At 49.8% G+C, this 20,705-nt stretch overlaps 1 protein-coding gene across 6 annotated transcripts in view; it reads left to right on the forward strand.

The window, feature by feature from the left end:
- The first annotated feature begins 4,733 nt into the window (after positions 1-4,733).
- fgf13 (fibroblast growth factor 13) overlaps positions 4,734-20,705 on the forward strand; it is a 312,099-nt gene continuing 296,127 nt past the window's right edge. The window contains exons 1-2 of one of the 6 annotated variants that reach the window (XM_033030312.1): positions 4,734-4,921; positions 14,240-14,422. In XM_033030312.1, the coding sequence (XP_032886203.1) occupies positions 14,374-14,422 (49 nt within the window). In that variant the 5' untranslated portion in view covers positions 4,734-4,921; positions 14,240-14,373. Of the gene's footprint in view, positions 4,922-11,109; positions 11,522-13,918; positions 14,113-14,239; positions 14,423-20,705 lie in introns of those variants that run through there. The other 5 variants (XM_033030310.1, XM_033030313.1, XM_033030311.1 and 2 more) reach the window with 5 other exon arrangements.

A 20,705-nucleotide genomic window follows, 5' to 3' on the forward strand; every position in this document is an offset into this window, starting at 1 on the left:
CTAGACATCCAGCCCGCAGTTCAGGCACTAGCGGGACTGGGCTCGGCGATGGGGATAGCGGAGCGCCCGGTAATTGTTCCTACCGCCTTTTTCTGGAGCTTTTGTGCCTTGTAGTAGTGAGAGCGCCCCTCAAGCAGCGCGTCTCGCAGGCACCTGCTCCGTGAGCCGCTCCAGCGGCTCAGGCGGCTCTCTCTCCCCCCGTGCGGGTGGAGAGATGTCCCGTCCGACATCGGGAACACCTGCCGGATGCCTCTCGAGTGGCTATGCATCCAGCCCGCTGCTCAGGTACTAGCGGGCTGGCCTCGGCACAGTGTCGGGGAATTACGGAACACCAGGTAACGCTCCTACCGCCTGTTGCTGCCCTCCTCCCTGACGGAAAACGTTCCTCCTTGAACGGGGGACAGTTTTGTTCCAGAGCCTTTTTCTCTGCCTGTAAAAAACACAGGCAGAAAAAGGCTCACCTGTAAAAGAAAACCCGACCTCAGGATACTCACCTGACGGTCCGGTTCATTCTGTAGCGGGAGAGCCTAACTCCCGTGGCAGCCGCTGTTGCACTGCTGGCGTAATGCCGCGCCTGCGCACTGAGCGGGTTCTTCATGTAGTCACTCACGTGACTCCGAAGTAAAATTGTTCAATGACTAACAGAAAATAACAGAAACCTTCACAGATGTGCTGTAGAAAGCATTTTATTGGGATACATCACAGCATGGTTTGGGAACATAAGAAATTGCAGAGAGTTGTGGACCTAGCCCAAACCATCACGCAAACCAACCGACCTTCCATTGACTCCATCTACATTTCATGCTACCTCTGCAAGGCCACCAGCATAATCAAGGACAAGTCACACATCAGTCACTCCCTCTTCTCCCCTTTCTAATCAGGCTAGTGGTACAGAAGTTTGAAAATACATTCAGGGACAGTTTCTTCCCAGCTGTAATCAGGTAACTGAACCGTCCTCTCATCAGCTGGAGAGTAGTCCTGTATTTCCATCTACCTCATTGGTGACATTTGAAATATGTTTAATCAGATTTTATCTTGCACTAGACGTTGCACCCTTTTTCCTGTATCTGTACACTGTGGATGGCTTAATTGTAAACATATATAGCCTTCTTCATTGGAGATGGCTCTGTGGATGGCTCCACGAATCACTGTGGATGTCTTGATGTAACCATCTATTGTCTTTCCACTGACTGGATAGCATGCAAACAAAAAGCTTTTCACTGTACCTCCTCACAAGTGACAATAATAAACTAAACCAAACCCAACCAGTTGTGAAGTGGGAAACCAATTTGACATTATTTTCTGATGTTCCGAGCTTACACTGGATCATCAGTGGAAACATGCTGTACTTATGTAATGGCCATGTTCCCACATTGCACAGCACAGTCACTTCACACACACTTGATTCAGAATCATCTTGTGATGTCCTGAGCTTGTAAAAGAGGTGGCTAAAAGTTTGCAATTGCTGTGAATGAGTTTGAGGGGCAGTATGGACCAACTCTCCACACCCCTCATGCTACATCTGCCCCTCTCACCAAGCTTGGTGCTGAGCGGGAGCGATACATTCGACAGTGACAGTGTCAGATCGAAGCACTGACTATGCAGTGTAGTGACCAGACCCTGTTCATCACTTAGTGTGATGATTCCATCTGCCCATTCCTGCCTCCCACACCATCGTATACTTTGGACAAACTCGCCATTAAACCCAGGGTGTGTGAACCACCATGGAATTACAATTGTTAATTACAATGATGGAGTGATGATACCTTGGTACACGTGACAATAGTAAACTAACCATGCGGGCAGCACGGTGGCGCAGCGGTAGAGTTGTTGTCTTACAGCGCCAGAGTCCTGGGTTTGATCCTAACTAAGGGTGCTGTCTGTACGGAGTTTGTATGTTCTCCCCAAGACCTGTGTTAGTTCTCCCGGGTTCTCCAGTTTCTTCCCACACACCCAAGATGTATAGATTTGCAGGTTAACTGTCTTGATAAATGTGTAAATTGTCCCTAGTAGGATAGTGCTAGTGTTCAGGGATCGCTGGTCGGGACAGACTCAGTGGGCCGAAGGGCTTGTTTCCGCACTATATCTCTAAATTAAACCAAAACTAAACTCAACTGGAGCTCAATATTGAATGCAGAAGGCTGAAGCATGTCCAGAGGTGAGATGAGGTGCTGTTCCTCATCGTAACTACAGGACATCACAGACCCATGGTTTATGTCGGGGTGCAGGGGCATTAAAGTGACAGCCACAGGAAGCTCAGGAATGCCCTCTGCGGACCAAACGTGGGTGCTCAACCAGGCAGTCACCCAATCGTGAGTGGTTCCTCCTGTATTGGATGCCGTGGTTACTGGATGCTGCTGGGCTGGAGGAGGTGGAAGTTAAATCACAAATTTACAACTTTCCTCAGATATCATGATTAACACAAGAGAGACACAAGGAACATCAACGCTGCAATCTTGAACAAAACAGTGTTGGAGGAACTTAGCTGGTCTGGCAGCACCTGTAGAGGGAGTGGACGGATGACGTTTTGGGTTGGGACCCTTCTTCAGATGGGATCATGGCTAGTTCAAGGTAGGCATATTTTGTGGAGGTTTCATAGTGGAGCAGTAAAAATGGGGATTTAAGGAATTGCAGAGGCTGGAATCGAGCAAAACACAAAGTGCTGGAGGAAATCAACAGGTCAGGCAGAATCTGTGGAGGACAATGGTCAGATAATGTTTTGGGTCAGGACTCTTCTTCAGACTCACGGGAGAGTGTCCATTCCCTCTACAGATGCTGCTTGACCTGCTGAGTTCCTCCAACTCTTTGTGTTTTGCTTAAGAGCCAGCATGTGCTTTTCCTTGTGTCTGTAGATTGTTTTTATGCATTAGGTCATAAGGTCATAAGTGATAGGAGTAGAAATAGGCCATTCGGCCCATCAAGTCTACTCTGCCATTCAATCATGGCTGATCTAACCCCATTCTCCTGCTTTCTCCCCATAATCTCTTCACCTGGTACTAATCAAGAATCTATCTTTCTCTCTTAAAAATATGCACTGACGACCTCACAGCCTTCTGTGGCAAAGAATTCCACAGATTCCCCACCCTCTGACTGAAGAAATCTCTCCCATCTCCTTCCTAAAAGAACGTCCTTTAATTCTGAGGCTATGACCTGCAGTCCTAGACTCTCCCACTAGTGGAAACATCCTCTCCACATCCACTCTATCCAAGCCTTTTACTATGATGTATGTTTCAATGAGGTCCCCCCCTCGTTCTTCTAAACTCCAGCGAGTGCAGGCCCAGTGCCGACAAATGCTCGTCATAGGATAACCCTGGGATCATTCTTGAACAATAATTCACCGATCCACTGTTCCGCGAAAAATTGAATTAACTTTCCATATCCACTGCCTTTAATCAGAAAACCACTCATGTGCAATATTGTCTCTGTTCCTCTCACCACGGGTGCTGCCCGACCCGCTGATCACTCTCGGCAATTTTCAAAAAAGTGCTGGAGTAACTCAGCGGGTCAGGTAGCATATTCGGGAAAAAAAGGATGGTTGACGTTTCGGTTTTCCGTTTAGATTTCCCGTTTACAGCTTCTGCGGATTTTTTTGTCACTTTTGGAAGATTTGTAGATTTTAAAATATATCGTTTTTATTTTTTTTTAAATCAAAAATATATAAAAGCGGAACGTCCCAACATTTCCATAAACAGCAAAGTTACCCCATGACTTACCATTAAAACATATCAGTGATCATCCATTTAACAACTTAAAGTAAAAGGTACACAAAAATGCTGAAGAAACAGCGGGTGCAGCAGCATCTATGGAGCGAAGGAAATAGGCAACGTTTCGGTCCTATTTCCTTCGCTCCATAGATGCTGCTGCACCCGCTGAGTTTCTCCAGCATTTTTGTGTACCTTCGATTTTCCAGCATCTGCAGTTCCTTCTTAAACAACTTAAAGTAAACAGTTGATGGAGCTTTTACTAATGTGTGGACGACCTATGTTGTTGGGTGAGGAGAAGAGGTGGGGATAAAGGATATATCCACAAAGTACCTTGAAGCCACAAGGGAACTGCAGATACTGGTTTACAAAACGAAGCACAAGAATGCTGGAGAAACAGCGGGTCAGGCAGCATCCCTGGAGAACATGGATGGGTGGCAACCCTCCAAACTGAATGCAGAAAGCTGGAAGAGGGGTGGGGTGGCACAAAACCGGCAAACGATAGGTTGATCCTTGTGGTGGTGGGCGGGGTGGGGAGAGGTGAGATGGGGCAGATGTGTGGACAAAAGCGCGCGTTGAAAAGGAAATAAAAGGGTTTCAGATAAGGAGAAAAGGGGAGTGAAATGAGAGCGCACCAGCGTGGGGTGCAGGGGGAAATGGAGAAAGGAGGGGTGTTACAGTTTAATATGGCATCGTGTTCGGTACAGACATTGCGGACCGAAAGGGCTGTTCCTGTGCTGTTCTTAGTTCTAGGTTAGCTAACAGTGGGAAATTCGATGTAAATGCCGTCGGCTTGCAAGCTACTCGGCATTTTTGAAGAGTGCATCTTTTTGGTGGGTGGCCGCTCCCTCCCCACACAACCTATCTGTAAAGTGATCTTGTCAGCTGCTTTCCGTCTCTCAATACAACTGGGAGCAGTACGAGCCAAGACGCGGATCCGGTGTCCTTAAAAATAGCAGGCTCTCCGCTCCTCCCGCCCCCGTGACCCGCCGGGTTTGCGGGCTCCCGTGCGGATTACGTGCGGACGGGGTAAACATGTGAAGCCCGCAGCTTAGAGACTGCCGCAAAATGTAAACTCCGCACACCTGAAGCCGCTGTCGGATTATGGGACGTTAAATTCCTTTGGAATAGGGATTGTGTTCACTTTACTGGAATTACTGAGTTGAAAACCTTGATCAGAAATTATCACATTGAATCTAAAGCGGCAGATTATCCCTAAGGTACGTGGTTGCGGCGTGAAGTGTAGCAAGGCTGCATTTCAACACTCAAACGATACAAGGTGGCGACAGTTGATGAATTGAGGGTCCAACGACATTAAGTCAAATGTACGCCTATCGTCAAACTCACCTGAATGTTGCTGCCTTTAGTTTGTGCTTGGTTTGAGAGTTTGTATTATGTCAACAGCGGTCCCAACCCGAAACGTGGTCTGTCCATAGATGGCCCGTGGTCTGTCCATAGATGGCCCGTGGTCTGTCCATAGATGGCCCGCTGAGTTCCTCCAGCACTTTATATCTGCTGAGAATGTCAGCGCACGGCCCTAGTCACGTATGTTGAAATACAACACGAGAACTCATCAAGACTCCGTGACCCCCAATTTAATGACGATTGCAAAGCCCTCTGGCTCACTCTGCGGCGGGTTTAGCTGCCGCCCGCAACTAAGTCTGCGCGTAAAGTCACTGAAAATGCGCCGAAATGTAAGGGCCGGAGATTCCTCGTCCGCTAATCATCCCATCCCACCCCATCGGGGGCGCCCGGCAGCCGAGTGCAGCGGCCAAAGGGAACTTTAACTTTGAGGACTATTATGGTTTGCGATCAAGCTGCAGAGTTTTGTCAGTTTAGTTTATTGTCACGTGTCCGAGGTACATGCTGTTCAGTCAGCGGAAAGAATGAAGATGGGTCTCGACCTGAAACGTCGCCTCACCCGCTGAGTTTCTCCAGCATTTTTTGTCTACCTTCGGTCTTTCCAGCATCTGCAGTTCTTTCTTAAATATGATTACAATCGAGCCGTCCATAGTGTACAGATACAGTATAAAGGGAATAACGTTAAACGTCAGATACATTCCAGTAAAGTCCGATTAAACATGTTGGGGGGGAGGGGGGGGGGGGGGGGGGGGGGGGGATAGGATAGTAGCTCTTGTTGTTGATGGGATGGTTCAATTGGCTGATGACAGTTTGGAAGAAACTGCTCCTGAATCTGGAGGTGTACGTTTTCACATATCTTGCCCGATGGGGAGAGAGGAGAAGAGGAAGTGACCGGGGAGACTTGTCCTTGATTATGCTGCGACTTTGTCGATGCAGCGTGAAGTGCAAATGGAATCAATGGAAGGGAGGTTGGTTTGGGCTGCGACAAAATTCGCTGCCATTTCTTGCTGTCTTGGATGAGGTTACCCATGGTGTAATGCATCCTGATAAAATGCTTTCTGCCACGCATCTGCAGAAGTCGGTTAGAGTTGTTGGGGGACATGCTGGATGTCCTAAGCCTTCTGAAGAAGTAGAGGTGTTGTGCTTTCTTGGCCATTGCTTCCACAGTTGGCCAACTGACTAATATTGAAATGCAAGTAAGGTGAGGAATATCGGTAAACTACTGGCGCAGGTCCCGGGGAGGGGGCAGGTTGGCACCAATTCTGCTTGGACTGTCCTATACAGGGGGTTTGTGAAAGTGATTTTGCTTGTGGTGATGGAGTAATCGGATATAAGCTGCTGCAAAAAGCTCGCTCGGATCAGTCTCCCTTGTTTAAATTAAGGCAAGCTGTGATTTGTAATTAAAATAGAACATTTCCTTGAGCTAGTTAGGCTGTTTTACACTTTAGAATTTAGAGATACAGCGGGAAACAGGTCCTTCGGCCCACCAAGTCCACGCCGACCACAGTCATGCCGCGCACTCTACACTGGAGATAACTATACAATTTTTACCAAAGCCAATTCATCCAGAAAGCGGGATCGACATATACTCTGTGACTAACCGAATGTGTATAGGAAGTGGTCAAGAAAGTCGGGTAGAGTAAAATTAGAGTGATGGGTGATCAATGGTCGGTATTGACTCGGTGGGCTGAAGGACCTGTTTCCATGTTGTATCAATCAATCAAACTCGTGTCTCCACTCTGCTGTCCGGAACAGTGGTAAGCAATATTCTGTTGGGTAACCTTTTAAACCAATGATGGCAAATTTGTGATGGGTACTTCAGGGCGGAACGGTGGTGCAGCGGTAGGATTGCTGCTTTACAGCGCCAGAGACCTAGCTTCGATGCTGACTACCGGTGCTGTCTGTATGGAGTTTATATGTTCTCCTGTGATCGCGTGGGTTTTCTACCAGTGCTCCGGGTTTCCCCTTACATTCCAAACACATGCGGGTTGTAAATATTCTTCTGCAAATTGTCCCTAGTGTGTAGGATAGAAGTAGCACACAGGTGATCGCTGGTCGGCGCGGCCTGGTTGGGCCGAAAAGCCTGTTTCCACGCTCTATCTCCAAACTAAACTAAAACTATACTCCTGTATCTATCTGTCGCTTGCCAAGCTTAATCCTGCCCCTCACCAATGTGAATCCGTCTGAAGAATAGTCCCGGCCCGAAATGTTCTCCAGAGAAGCTGCCTGACCCACTTAGTTACTCCAGCACTCTCTGTCTTTTTATCCATTTCCATTCACGCCAGGGGATTGGCAGTCAAGGTGGCGCAGCGGGAGAGTTGCTGCCTTACAGCAAAATGCAGCGCCAGAGACCCGGGTTCGAACCCGACTACGGGTGCTGTCTGTATGGAGTTTGTACGTTCTCCCCGAGATCTGCGTGGTTTTTCTCCGAGATCTTCGGTTTTCTCCCACACTCCAAAGACGTACAGGTTTGTAGGTTAATTGGCTTGATAAGAATGTAAAATTGTCCAAGTTGGCGATATGCAGAGTACTACCCTGCCGACTACAAAATTCAGAAGGTTTAGAAGGATTGGTGCACGGCGGTCTGTGTACCGTACTGTGCATTCCAAGGACGTCACTAATCCTGGCCGCTGTACAACAGGGGGAACTCGAAGCCGTGTGCAAGGTGAACTCAGAAATCAATCAAACCGGAGCTTGGTGCAGCGAGATCGGTCGTCTCTAGTTTATAAATTGCTGGGTGACAATAGACAATAGGTGCAGGAGTAGGCCATTCGGCCCTTCGAGCCAGCATCGCCATTCAATGTGATCATGGCTGATCATCCCCAAACAGTACCCCGTTCCTGACTTCTCCCCATATCCCCTGACTCTGCTATTTTTAAGAGCCCTATCTAGCTCTCTCTTGAAAGCAACCAGAGAACCTACCTCCACTGAGGCAGAGAATTCCACACACTCACAACTCCCTGTGTAAGTGTTTCCTCGTCTCCGTTCTAAATGGCTTACCCCTTATTCTTAAACTGTGCCCCCTGGTTCTGGACTCACCCAACATCGGGAACATGTTTCCTGCCTCTAGCGTGTCCAAGCCCTTAACAATCTTATATGTTTCAATAAGATAGCCTCTCATCCTTCTAAACCCCAGAATGTACAAGCCCAGCTGCTCCATTCTCTCAGCATATGAGAGTCCCGCCATCCCGGGAATTAACCTTGTAAACCTACGCTGTGCTCCCTCAATAACAAGAATGTCCTTCCTCAAATTAGGGGACCAAAACTGCACACAATACTCCAGGTGTGGTCTCACTAGGGCTCTGTACAACTGCAGAAGGACCTCTTTGCTCCTATATTCGATTCCTCTTGTTATAAAGGCCAACATGCCAATCGCTTTCTTCACTGCCTGTTACCTTCATAGGTGGGGGCTTGTATGGGCAGCGGTAACCACAGTGGGTTGCAGAGTTATACAGCATAGAAACAGGCCCTTCGGCCAGCTCGCCGGGGCTGGGAGCTTTGATCAGTGTAGACATCTGAGAAACTGTTTCCATCAAACCTGGAGCAAAACCAAGTCTCAGGATTAGCAGAGAGAGCGGAGAACAGGATACGAAGCAAAGATGAGTGAAGAAGGGTTTCGGCCCGAAACGTTGCCTATTTCCTTCGCTCCGTAGATGCTGCTGCACCCGCTGAGTTTCTCCAGCATTTTTGTGTACCTACGAAGCAAAGATAACAGTGAGAAAAAGATTACGCCGCTAATCCGATATGTTGATCGAAGGAGACTATTTTATCATAAAATGTGGCGACCGAATGAAGAAAATTAATGCCACGAAGCAATTTTACACTCTCTCTCACACACACACACACTTTCTCACACATACACTGTCTCATACACATGTCTCACACACGCACAGACTCATGGACATATCCCAACATACACTCGCCCTCATACACACACTAATCACCAACTCACACAAGCATACACATACATTCATGCTCCCACACACACATACATCCCCAAACATAGACACGCGCACTAGGAGACTACACGGATAGACACAGACATTGATAACCCACGTTTATACACACACATACATACACACACGTGCTGAACAAACACACAGACATGCTGCCTCCGCTACCAACTAACGGCAGGAAATCCAACAGCAAGATGCTGCAGATGCTGGAGGTCGAAAACAGAGGTGAGAAACATTGGGAACATTCAGCGGGTAAGAGAGAGAAACGGTGACAGTTTCACATCAATGGCGTGTCGATAAATCACCGGCTTGTGGTGAAGATGATTGACCCGGAACCTGGAAACCTTCTCCCTCCAGTGGCGCTGCCTGGCCCGTTGAATATCCATTACAGTTTAAAATCCGGAGGAACAGGAGACGCGTTTGAACTCGGCGAGTGAGTGGAACTGTATAAAATCCCGAGCGAGAAGAAACACTCTGGAGGTTTTCATTAAACCGAATTGTCGCGTAGACGGGTGACATTTAGCTACTTATATTAATGTTTGGAGGGACAAACCATCTGCAGACGCCAGTTAATACATCAAAGGAACAAAGTGCAGGTCAGGCAGCGTCTTTGGAGAGCATGAATAGGCGACGTTTCGGGTCGACACCCTTTACAGCACGTCATATTGCGCTTGGGCAGCTTGCAACCCAGCGGTATGAAGTAATTACTCCAATTTCAAAGGCAGACAAAAATGCCGGAGAAACGAAGCGGGTGAGGCAGCATCTATGGAGCGAAGGAATAGGCGACGTTTCGGGTCGAGCCCCTGCATTCTCTGACTTCCCCTCCCCCAGCCTAGTCGTGCAACTAGTTCCACTGTTTGTATCCCTGTATCACTTGGTTATCATCTCTTCCAGAGCCAACAATGGACCATTATGGGCTCCATCCTCCCTTGGTTATCTGTTGCTGGATCTGATTTGTTCTGGTCTTTTCCAACTTTCAGTCTGATGAAGGGTCCCGATCCGAAACGTCACCCATCCTTTTTCTCCAGATGCTGCCTTAGGTGTCCTTGAGACTCTTGAAAGGCGCCCATAAATAAAATTTATTATTATTATTATTATTATTACCCGCTAAGTGACTCCAACACTCCAAAGTTGGAGTGGGTTTCCGGTGCGAGGAACACGCGTGTTTCACTCGTATACACGTTGCAAGAATCCCCCCACATTCTCACAAATCTGCTGGCCAGGGCATAGACGGACGGCGTTTCAGGTCGGGACCCTTCTTCAGACTAATCTTTATGGCCCCCCGCGCCTTTATTGCGAGGTGCGTTTTTCACTCACTGCTCACTGTTCTGCTCGCTGTTATTCCCAGGGGAGGCCGGGGCCGTAACATTCCCTGGCGGGCGCTCAGACGGAGTTCAGTCGAGGGCGGCTGTTGTGGGAAGCAAAGATCCTAAAGTGGGAAGCAAAGATCCTAAAGTGGGAAGCTCTCTCCACTAACACAGCGTTACCTCGCCCCTCCCAGTCGGCATCTTGGGGAGCTCCATCTGAGGCCTCACGTTGTGTACTGTCGTGCTCTTAAAGGAGCAGGCCAGCTCAAATAGTCATGCAGCGAGGAAACTGGTCTTTCGGCCCAACTCGTCCGTCCCGCCAACATGCGCCATCTAAGCTAGTCCCACCTGCCAGCGCTTGGCCCATATCCATCTAAACCTTTCCGAACGATGTACCTGTCCATGCAAACAGCGAACCTGTGACGAGCCTGGACTGCCAGAGGCCATTCCCGGAGTTTCCCGATATGAAGTTCTGCCTCAACTGGTTTCTGAGACAGGGCGTTCCCTGAAAGTCTGGCGAAGCAGCTCTTAGCGATGGAAATGCGTTTAAGGGTAACATGTGCGCGGGAGTTGAATGTGAACACAAGATGTTGGAATCCGGAGCAAAACACAAAGTGCTGGAGGCACTCAGCGTCTGTGGAGGGAATAGACGCGGCGTTTCAGGTCACGAGCCGCTGCCTGACCTGTTGATCAACTCCAGCAACTCTTGTCTATCTTCGCTTTTCCAGCATCTGTAGTTCCTTCTTAAACTCCAGCAATTTATGCTTTGTACAAGAGTTAAAGAGTTTTGTACAGCGCCCTTATACGGAGGAGGTGTAACTACCCGGAGTATTGTTGACACCGGATATAATGCCTAGGTTTGCTTTTGACGCGTAATTTACATTCACTTCCCTTTAAAGGACGCATGTTTATTTGACTGCCTTGTGATTCGGTGCCTTAAAGGCCAGGTGAGTGAGAGACGGGAAAGGCGAGTTAGCCGCGCTCTCTCCTTCTCAGTGAAGTCCTGAATCACGGGGACACATTCTGAGCAGCCCAGAAACAAACTAATTGTGTTGGAGGCTTGATTATTGTCACGGGCAAGGCGCGTAGTCAGTCTGCGGACAAAGTGCTGGAGGAACTCAGCGGACCAGGCTGCATCTCTGGAGGACATTTCTTTGATCAGCATCTCTGGAGGGAACGGAAGACGAATTTTTAGGTCGGGACCCTTCTTCAGACTGATTGGAGTGGGGAGGGAGGGAGGGAGGGAGGGTGGGTGGGGCAGAGAGAGAGAGGTGGGAGCGGGACAAAGCTTGGCAAGTGATAGTTTGTAAAATGACTGGCATTGTTGGTTTTATTGCTGAGGACTACATTCTGCTCTCTATATCTTTGTCTTCGCTCTACTATTGTGCTTTAGTTTGGCTTGATTGTATTTATGTATGGTGTTGTCTGATCTGTTTGGAGTAGAACTAAAAGGTTCTGGGTGAGCTCGGTCGTCCAGGCAGCATCTGTGGAAGGAATGGACAGACAACGTTTCGGGACGGGACGCTTCTTAAGACTGCTGGGTGGGTTCTTAATGTTGAGCGGGGAAGGAACCCGCCAGTGTCGCCCGTCCCAACTGTGGCTTTATTCCGCAGGAGGTTGAGGGGTAATTTTATAGAGGTGTATAAAATCATGCGAGGAATGGATAGGGTGAATGCACACTTATCCGGAGTAGGGGAATCAAGATCCAGGGGATATGGGTTTAAGGTGAGGGGGAGATTTAAAAAGGACACGAGAGGCAACCTTTTCACACACAGGGTGATAGGTGTATTGAACGAGCTGCCGGTGGTGGAAGTCAAGGCCGTCTTAACAGCGTTATAGGCCCCCGGGCAAAGCAGTGCACTGGCCCCTCTACACTTCCAGTTTCTTTATGCCGAATCAAATATGCCGTCATGCACTTGCGATGTTCTTCTCCGTTTTCATGTTCTTCAATAATATTCTACAATACATAGATTAGTATGGGGCCCCTATGCTCGCGGGCCCCCGGGCCCCATGCGTTAAGACGGCCCTGATGGTAGTTGAGGTCGTTCATCACATTTTGCCATCTTCTTCGCTGCTGGGCCAAACCAGACCGCGATGCAACCAGTCAACATGCTCTCTACTGTACACCTGTAGACGTTCAAGAGGCCTTTCTGACTTAGTTGAATACAAAATGAGATTGAGGTAGCGTTGGGTAGATTGGTAGAATGGCCTGTCTCCGTGCTGTGTAAGAAAGAACTGACGATGCTGGAAAAATTGAAGGTAGACAAAAATGCTGGAGAAACTCAGCGGGTGAGGCAGCATCTTTGGAGAGAAGGAATACAGTGCGGTATCACTTTATGACTCAAACACACGAGAGGTGGGTAGATGGAATGAGCTGCCGGAGGAGGTAGTTGAGGCAGTTACAATAACAACATAAAGATGACATTTGGACAGGTACATGGATAGGAAGGGTTTACAGGGATATGCGCCAAACAGGGACAGGTGGGTTTAGCTTAGATGGGGCATTTTGGTCTGCATGGACGAGTTGGGCTGAAGGGCCTGTTTCCGTGCTGTATGGCTATAACTGTCCGTGATTCTAAACCTTATTCCTGACCCGGGAGGCTTCGGGCCACGAGCGATGTGATTGTCAGGGCGTGAGACTGGAGTTCAGATAGATTCCACCCTCTGGGGACGAGAAAGACTGGATGAGTGGGGATCTTTACACCAGGGTTGTCTGGAGCAAATCCAAGTTAACGCCGGAGATCCCGCCACGGCGTGAAAGAAAATGGGATTTCAAACACTTAGCAACAAATGTGATGTCTGTTTGAACAGTTAACATGGATGACACTGCGGGCGCGGATTTAAAAACTCGTTAACACGAGCAATCACCGCCAACACACCGTTCATCATCACGGGGTTTAGAAAGAGAGCACTCGACCCCTTGTCAATGACACCCCAAACTCGGGCCCGGAGTTGTCACCATCGTTGTAAACATTCCACCAGCGATACACAACTAGGCGCCGTCATCGGCTGCGAATCTTTGGCCGCTCGGCCTCTCACACGCTGCTGGCTCCGATTTACGGAGGCTACTCGCCCCCCCCCCTCCTAGGCTGCCCTCTCTGCCACCTATCCTTCATCTCCGGAAACCTCTCCCCTGATCGGCTGGGCTGCATGTACATTACCACCCTGTGCACTCTCCTCCACCCGCCCGGTCCCTCTGTCACCCCTCCATCTCTCCCTCCTCTAACACCCCCTTCCGCCCTCCTTCCCTCCCTCCCTCTCACTCGTCCCCCTCACTCTTCCCCCTCTCCATCTTCCCTCCCTCCTCTCATCCCCTCTCACTCCCCCCTTCCTCTCCCCCCAGCTCCCTTCCACCCTCCCTCACGTCCCCCTCTCCCTCTACTCTCTTCCCTCCCGCCGTCGCTCTCTCATCCATCTCTATCTCCCTTTCCTCTCCATCCCCCTCTCCCTCCCTCCCCCCACCTCCCCCTCCACCAGCTCCCCCCCCCCCCCCCACTCCCTCACTCCCCCCCCCTCCCTCCCTCCGTCACTCCCTCCCCCCTCCCTCCCTCCCCCCCCCCCCCCTCCCCGAGAGGCGCTGGGCTGCCTCCGCCGCTGAGCCGGGAGGGAGCCAGTGTGCGTGTGATGCTGAGGCGGAGACCACGGCGTGCGGAGTGAGGACCCGAGCCCGCGCTCCCCCCTCCTCCTCCCTAACTCCCCATCAGCAGACAAAGAGCGGAACGAAGGTGAGAGCGAAGGAGAGTAACAGAGCAAACATGGCGCGGGCAGTGGTGTGAGATGCATCAAGTGAGTGGGCCGGGGAGCGGGCCGGTGGGGCTCGGGTCACGGACGAGGGAGGGGGAGCGGGACGTGGGCGGGGGGTTGTAGAAGCAACGTTGGGGTGATTCAGTCTTGTGTTCCGCTTTCCCCGCAGGTCCAGGCGCTCCGGACCGACCTGTCAGCCGCTGCCGGTGCCTCCCCCTACACCGGTTAGTCCCCTCGCCCTCGCCGCCGCCGCCGCCGCCGCCACCGTCACTCGCTTAGAACCACGCATCCAAACTGGGATCTATGAGCGGAAAAGTGACCAAGCCTAAAGAAGAGAAGGATGCCGCCAAAGGTAAGGAGTGTCTGTGACAGTGTCTGTGTGTGTGTGTGTCTATGTGCCCGCTGCCTGGTGTCTGCGAGGTACAGTCGCCCGTGTCCTGAGGGTCTCCCGGTCTGTGCGAGCTCAGCGTCAGGGGAGCCGTGGTGGGTGGGACTGGGGGGAGCGGGCCAGAGAGGGCAGGGGAGGGTAGACTGGTGATGGACCGCGTGTCGGTGGCAACGGAGATGTATATCGGGTGGCTTTGAACAAATGTAAACTCGCTGGCCTTTCCCCTCCTGGGAGAGAGGATAGGAGGTTGGGGGGGGGTGGGCACTTCGCCCAGAGGGGCCGGGGGCGTCAGCGGCTGGAGGAAGAGATGGGGGGCGAAAGGCGCCCGCCCCTGCCTGGATGGAGCTGACGAGAGGAGAGAAGTGTCTCGGGGTCGGATGCAAACCTTTGGTCCTTTGTCTACTAACGGGGAGGCTTGGGTGATGGGGGCGGCTGATTCCTCCAGCACTCCCTCGCCCACCTGGCGCCCGTTGCACAACAGGCATTGCCCCCCCCCCCCCCCCCCCCCCCCCGCACGGCGGAGTCCCGGAGCGGGCGGGTGGGCCGGCAGGTGGGCACGGCGAACCGGGCAGAGAGGGTGCCTGATCCGGCGACAGGCAGCAGACCCAGGGACGGGCTGTCTGATGGGTTTCGTCGCGGGGAGGACGGGAGATGCTATATGGAGGTGGCTGTGGGAAGAGGAGAGGAGTGGAGAGGATGGGAGGTGTGTGGAGGAATGGGATGGATACCGCGCTGCTCCTCTTCCTCTTCCTTTCTCCCCCAGTCTATAGTCCGGTGCGCCAGAGGTTGGCAGGGGTTCAAGTGTGGCGGAGTTGGGAGTAAACTTTATCCCGGTGACGAGGGACAAGACTGGCACAAACTCGCGGTGGCCGGTCGGTGCGCGGACCCGTGAGTGTGTTGTGCCCGGGATCGTGTCTCAGCTTTGCGGGTTTGGCGCTCCGTTTCCAAGTGAACCAGTTGGGTTCACTATCCGCGACCGCGCTGTCTAGTTGCGGGCACTTGGCCACTCGGCGGGTTGTTTCAGGAGCCGCTGGGAGTTTGCAAGCCGCACTGCACGGCTGTCTCCGGAGTGAAACTCTCGTCTGTAGCGCCGGCGAGAGCGGCGAGGCGAATCCGTGGCTCTGCTGGAACTTTACAGAATGACTGTGTGCCGGCGCGGTGTTTGTGCTAGCGGTTTATTTCCTGCACATCCCATACGGGCGCATTGTCTAACGACCAGGGAGTCGTGTGTGTGTGTGTGTCGGAGAATCAGCGATGCTATTCATTGTGACGGGCTCTCTGAAGGCTGTGTGTAAACTCAGAGGTTGGCCAATCTTATTCCTGCAATCATTATCTGCCGCCGTCAAATGCACCACACACGGCAGGCTATTTATAGAAAGGTAAAAAAACAAGCATAAGGCGCCTCAGTCACTCGGTAATGTTTAAGACCGCGTGATTTGAGTCGTAGCTATCTTAACATCCTGCTCTTTGTCTGCCTCCATCCAAGCTTATCGTCGCCTCTGCTTCTCCGCTCGTCCCCGCCCGTCGCGCTGTCCCTGCCTTTTAACCGTACACTGGGAACGCGAACGAATGGGAGCATTCACCGCGACCCCCAGTTCCCAGCGCCGTTGGTCGGATTATCACCAGTGTGTGAGCGCTTGTCCTGAGTGGGATTTGAGGCTCCGTCCTCTTTCCCTGGTGGACGTAATATTTGAACTTCAGGGAAACGAGTTGAATAAAATCAAATGAATTCGACTCCCGGTGTTTGCTGACGTTGACGGCGAAAGTGTGGGAAATAAACGTGGGTAAACTAATCCCTTGAGAGAAATTTGGAAATCTCGGATGTGGTCCCATTTGGGGCTTTTTTTGCAATCCCAGAATCATTCAGCCGATCAGGTTCACCATCCTGACCCTGAGATATTTTGCGGTCCTTCACTGTCACTGTCTCAAAATGCTGACCCTAACAGATTGTGGACTGTAAGGGTTCAAGAAGGCAGCTCACCACCGCTTTCTGGAAGACAAGCCCATTAAACAATGGCTCATTCTTTGGTACAGGGACAATAGTACTAAAAAAGGCAAGAATTGCCGGTCTTAATGACTACAGGCCTGTCGCACTGACCTCTGTAGTCATGAAGACCCTTGAAAGGCTTGTGCTGGCCAAGTTGAAATTGGACCCTCTGCAGTTTGCATACTGGGCCAATAGATCTGTGGATGACGCAGTCATCCTGGGCCTGCACTTCATCCTCCAGCACCTAGACTATGCGAGGATAGTTGTTTGTTCATTTTAGCTCTGCATTCAACACCATTATGCCAGAGCTACTACACTCCGAATTTTCTGAGTTGACTGTGCCTGAACCCCTCTGTCGGTGGATCACCAGCTTCTTGGCAGACAGGAAGCAGCATGTGAGGCTGGGAAAGCACATCTCAGACCCGCAAACCCTCAGCATAGGAGCACCGCAAGGCTGCGTACTCTCCCCTCTCCTCTACTCTCTCTACACCAATGACTGCACCTCCACAGGCTCCTCTGTCAAGCTTCTCAAGTTCCTGGACGCCACAACCCAGATTGAACTGATCCAGGATGGGGAGGAATCTGCCTACAGACAGGAAGTGATACAGTTGGCAACCTGGTGCCATCGCAACAACCTGGAGCTCAATGCTCTTAAGACAGTGGAATTTATAGTAGACTTTAGGAGAGCTCCCCCTCCCCTCACCCCACTCACCATCAACAACACCACAGTCACATCTGTGGAGTCTTTTAAGTTCCTGGGAACCATCATCTCCAAGGACCTTAAGTGGGGGGCTACCATCGACACCACAGTCAAAAAGGCACAACAGAGGATGTACTTCCTGCGGCAGCTGAGGAAACACAATCTGCCACAGGCAATGATGGTCCAATTATATACGGCCATCGTAGAGTCTGTCCTCATCTTCTCCATCATGGTCTGGTTTGGCTCAGCCACCAAGAATGACACCTGGAGTCTGCAGCGAATCGTCCGATCAGCTGAGAAGGTTACTGGCTGCAACCTTCCCTCCATTGACAAACTGTGCACTGCAAGGGCCAGGAAGTGAGGGAGGAGATCTTACCCGCGTAAGATCATCTCTGACCCCTCTCACCTTGGCCACAAACTCTTTGAATCACTTCCCTCTGGAAGGCGACTCCGGACTGTCAAATCTGCCACAGCCAGACATAAAAACAGCTTTTTTTCCCCACGAGTAGTAGCTCTACTCAATATCCAAAAATCCATAGCCTCCTTTTGCTCTAGTATTTTATGTTAATTTTATTTAATTCACATGTTGAATCAATAATGTTTTGTTATTAATGTTTAATGTTTTATGTATCATTCTTAACTGTCTCTGTATGTCATGTTGTCACTTGCGGGCAGTGCACCAAGGCAAATTCCTTGTATGTGAATACTTGGCCAATAAACTTATTCAATCCTGCGAAACACACATCCCTTGAATGAATTAATAAAAGTACACTAAGAGCAGAAAGATAACAAAGGAGAGCGTAGAATCAGTGTGGTTGTCTTTCAGCTTGGCTTCAAAGTGTTTGGTAGAATTCGCAAGTAATTTTGGTGATATTACTTGACAGGGATCGCGACGTGAACGCTTCTACCTTGATCTCCTTGCAGTGTTCAATAAAAACGCAAAGGACTGTGTAAAGGAATGGGAAACTGTCATATAACCAACCAGCTTCAAAGACACGAAAAGAAGAAGTGTGGTTGTCTATGTGTGGAGCTACAGGAGATGACGCTGCAGAGAGCCATCAATACAGCCCAGAAGACCACCAACACACACCTGCCTGCCCTGTAAGAGATCTATAGCTCTCGTTGCCTGCGGAAGGCATCACGCATACTAAAGGGCTCATCTTATCCCGCACATCACGTTTTGCCCTTCTGCCCTCAGGAAAGCATTACAGGTCCATCAAATCACACACCACAAGATTAACACACAGTTTATACCCCAAGGCCATCACAACTCTGCACTGAACACACACCCCCCCACAGCCAATATTTTGTACTGCTACAACACTATACTGTGAAATATTGCACATTCTGACTTGACTTGACGTTTTTCTTGCCGTTTTTGTTGTTTCCATTGTCGTTGTTATTTATCTGATACGTTGGAGCTCCGCTCTGGGCAGTGCATCTGAAATTTTGTTTTATGTGTTTACAATGACAATAAAGTGTATTATTATTATTATTATTATTATTATTATTATTATTATTATTAGGTCTTTGACTACTGCTCATCTGTGCTTAGGTGAGGAGAAGGACATGGGAGTCAGTGAATGTAGAGGAGGTGAAGGTGATCTACCAAAGCAGGGGAGTGGTGTTGTTAGTCTGAAAGCACATACAGCTGGATAAATTCAACTTTATGTGCTTACGTTTACAACAGGAACTAGAGAATGGTTGGTGGAAAGGTTTTGAGAGATATGAGTCAAATGCAGAAAAATGGGAACCACTAAATTGGGCACTTGGTCAGCATGGACGGGATGGGCTGAAGGGCCTGTTTTAGCGCAATGACTATGATTTACAAAGCTGTCAGATTGTAGTATGGTATGCTTTTCGGTGAGAGGGGTAACATTTAAAGGAGATGCGCAGGACAAGTCTTTTACACAGATAATGCCTGGGAAATGTTGCCTGGGGTGGTGGTGAAGGCAAATACAATAATGGCATTTAAGAGGCATTTAGATAGGCACATGGATATGCAGGGACCTTGCAGTGCAGGCGGAGGAGATGAGTTTAACTTGGTATCATGTTCGGCGTGGACAATGTGGGCGGAAGTGCCTGTTCCTGTGTTGTACTGCTCTATGCTATGCTCATCTCTGAGGCCTGAACAGGTGTATCATAAAACATTGTGGGAAGTTAAGGAAAATATTGCTGGGGCCCCTGGTAAAGACATTTATATCACTGTTGGCCATGGGCGAGGTATGGGAAGACTGGAGAATGGCTCATGTTGTGCCTCTATTTAAGAAAGGCAGCAGGATTAAGCCAGCGATTTATGGGCTGCTGAGTCCGACATCAGTGGCAGGAAAGGAACTGGAAGGGATTCTGAGAAACAAAATCCATTTGCATTTGGAAAGTTAAGGAGGGTCGCATGGCTTTGTGCATGGGAAATCGTAGCTCGGGACTAAGAGGATTGACGAGGGCAGGGTGGTTAATATTGTCTATGTAATCTTTCGCATATGTCCCACATAAGGTCCTGCATGGTAGACTGATGCAGTGGTTCAAATACATGGGATTGAAGGTGAGATGGAAAATTGGATATGAAGTTGGCTTGGTGGTAGGAGGCACTGGGTAGTAATGGAGGTTGTCTGTGAGCAGTGGTGTGCTGCAGGGATCGGTGCTGGGTCCTTTGTGGTTTACCATATATACTAATGAAGATGTCTTACACTGGTTACAATTGTTCCATTGGTACTTTATTTGTCACATGTACTGACATCAATCAATCAATCAATCAATCAACCAATCAATCAATCAATCAATCAATCAATCAATCAAAGATTTTATTGTCATTCACAAATACACCAACAATTGCAAGTCTGAATGAAATTTCGTTGCATCTGGCTCACCGTGCAACATAAAACAACAAAAGGATAAAATGGATAAAAAGATAAAATAGATAAAATAGATAATAGTTGTGGCACATTATATGGAATTCAAGAGTCTGATGGCTCGGGGGAAGAAGCTGTTGCAAAACCTGGCGGTTCTGCTCCTTATACTGCGATACCTTTTGCCCGAGGGCAGCAGAGTGAACAGTCCGTGATGGAGATGTGTGGGGTCTTTTATAATGCTGTTGGCCTTGGACAAGCAACGTTTGCACGCAATGTCCTGGATTGAAGGAAGAGAAGTCCCGATGATTTTTTCAGCCGTCTTCACCACTCTCTGCACGGACTTTACAGTCCCCAAACCAGACAGAGATGCAGCTGGTGAAAATGCTCTCTATGGTGCCCCTGTAGAAAGTGGTGAGGACGGGATGGGGGAGGTGAGCTCTTCTCATCCGGCGCAGAAAGTGCAAACGCTGCTGCGCTCTCTTAACTAGTGATGCGATATTTTGTGACTAGGTCAGACTGTTCGTGATCTGCACCCCCAGGAACTTAGTGCTACTGACCAACTCCACATCGATGTCATTGATGTGTAGTGGTGTGTGACTGTGCCGGTTTCTCCTGAAGTTAACAATGCTTGTTTTGTTTTGTCAACATACAGGATCAGATTGTTCGTGTTGCACCAGTTCACCAGTTGTTTCACCTCCTCCCTGTAAGCCA

This window comes from Amblyraja radiata, chromosome 12 (genome assembly GCF_010909765.2).
Source record: "Amblyraja radiata isolate CabotCenter1 chromosome 12, sAmbRad1.1.pri, whole genome shotgun sequence".
Taxonomy (NCBI): Eukaryota; Metazoa; Chordata; class Chondrichthyes; order Rajiformes; family Rajidae; genus Amblyraja; species Amblyraja radiata.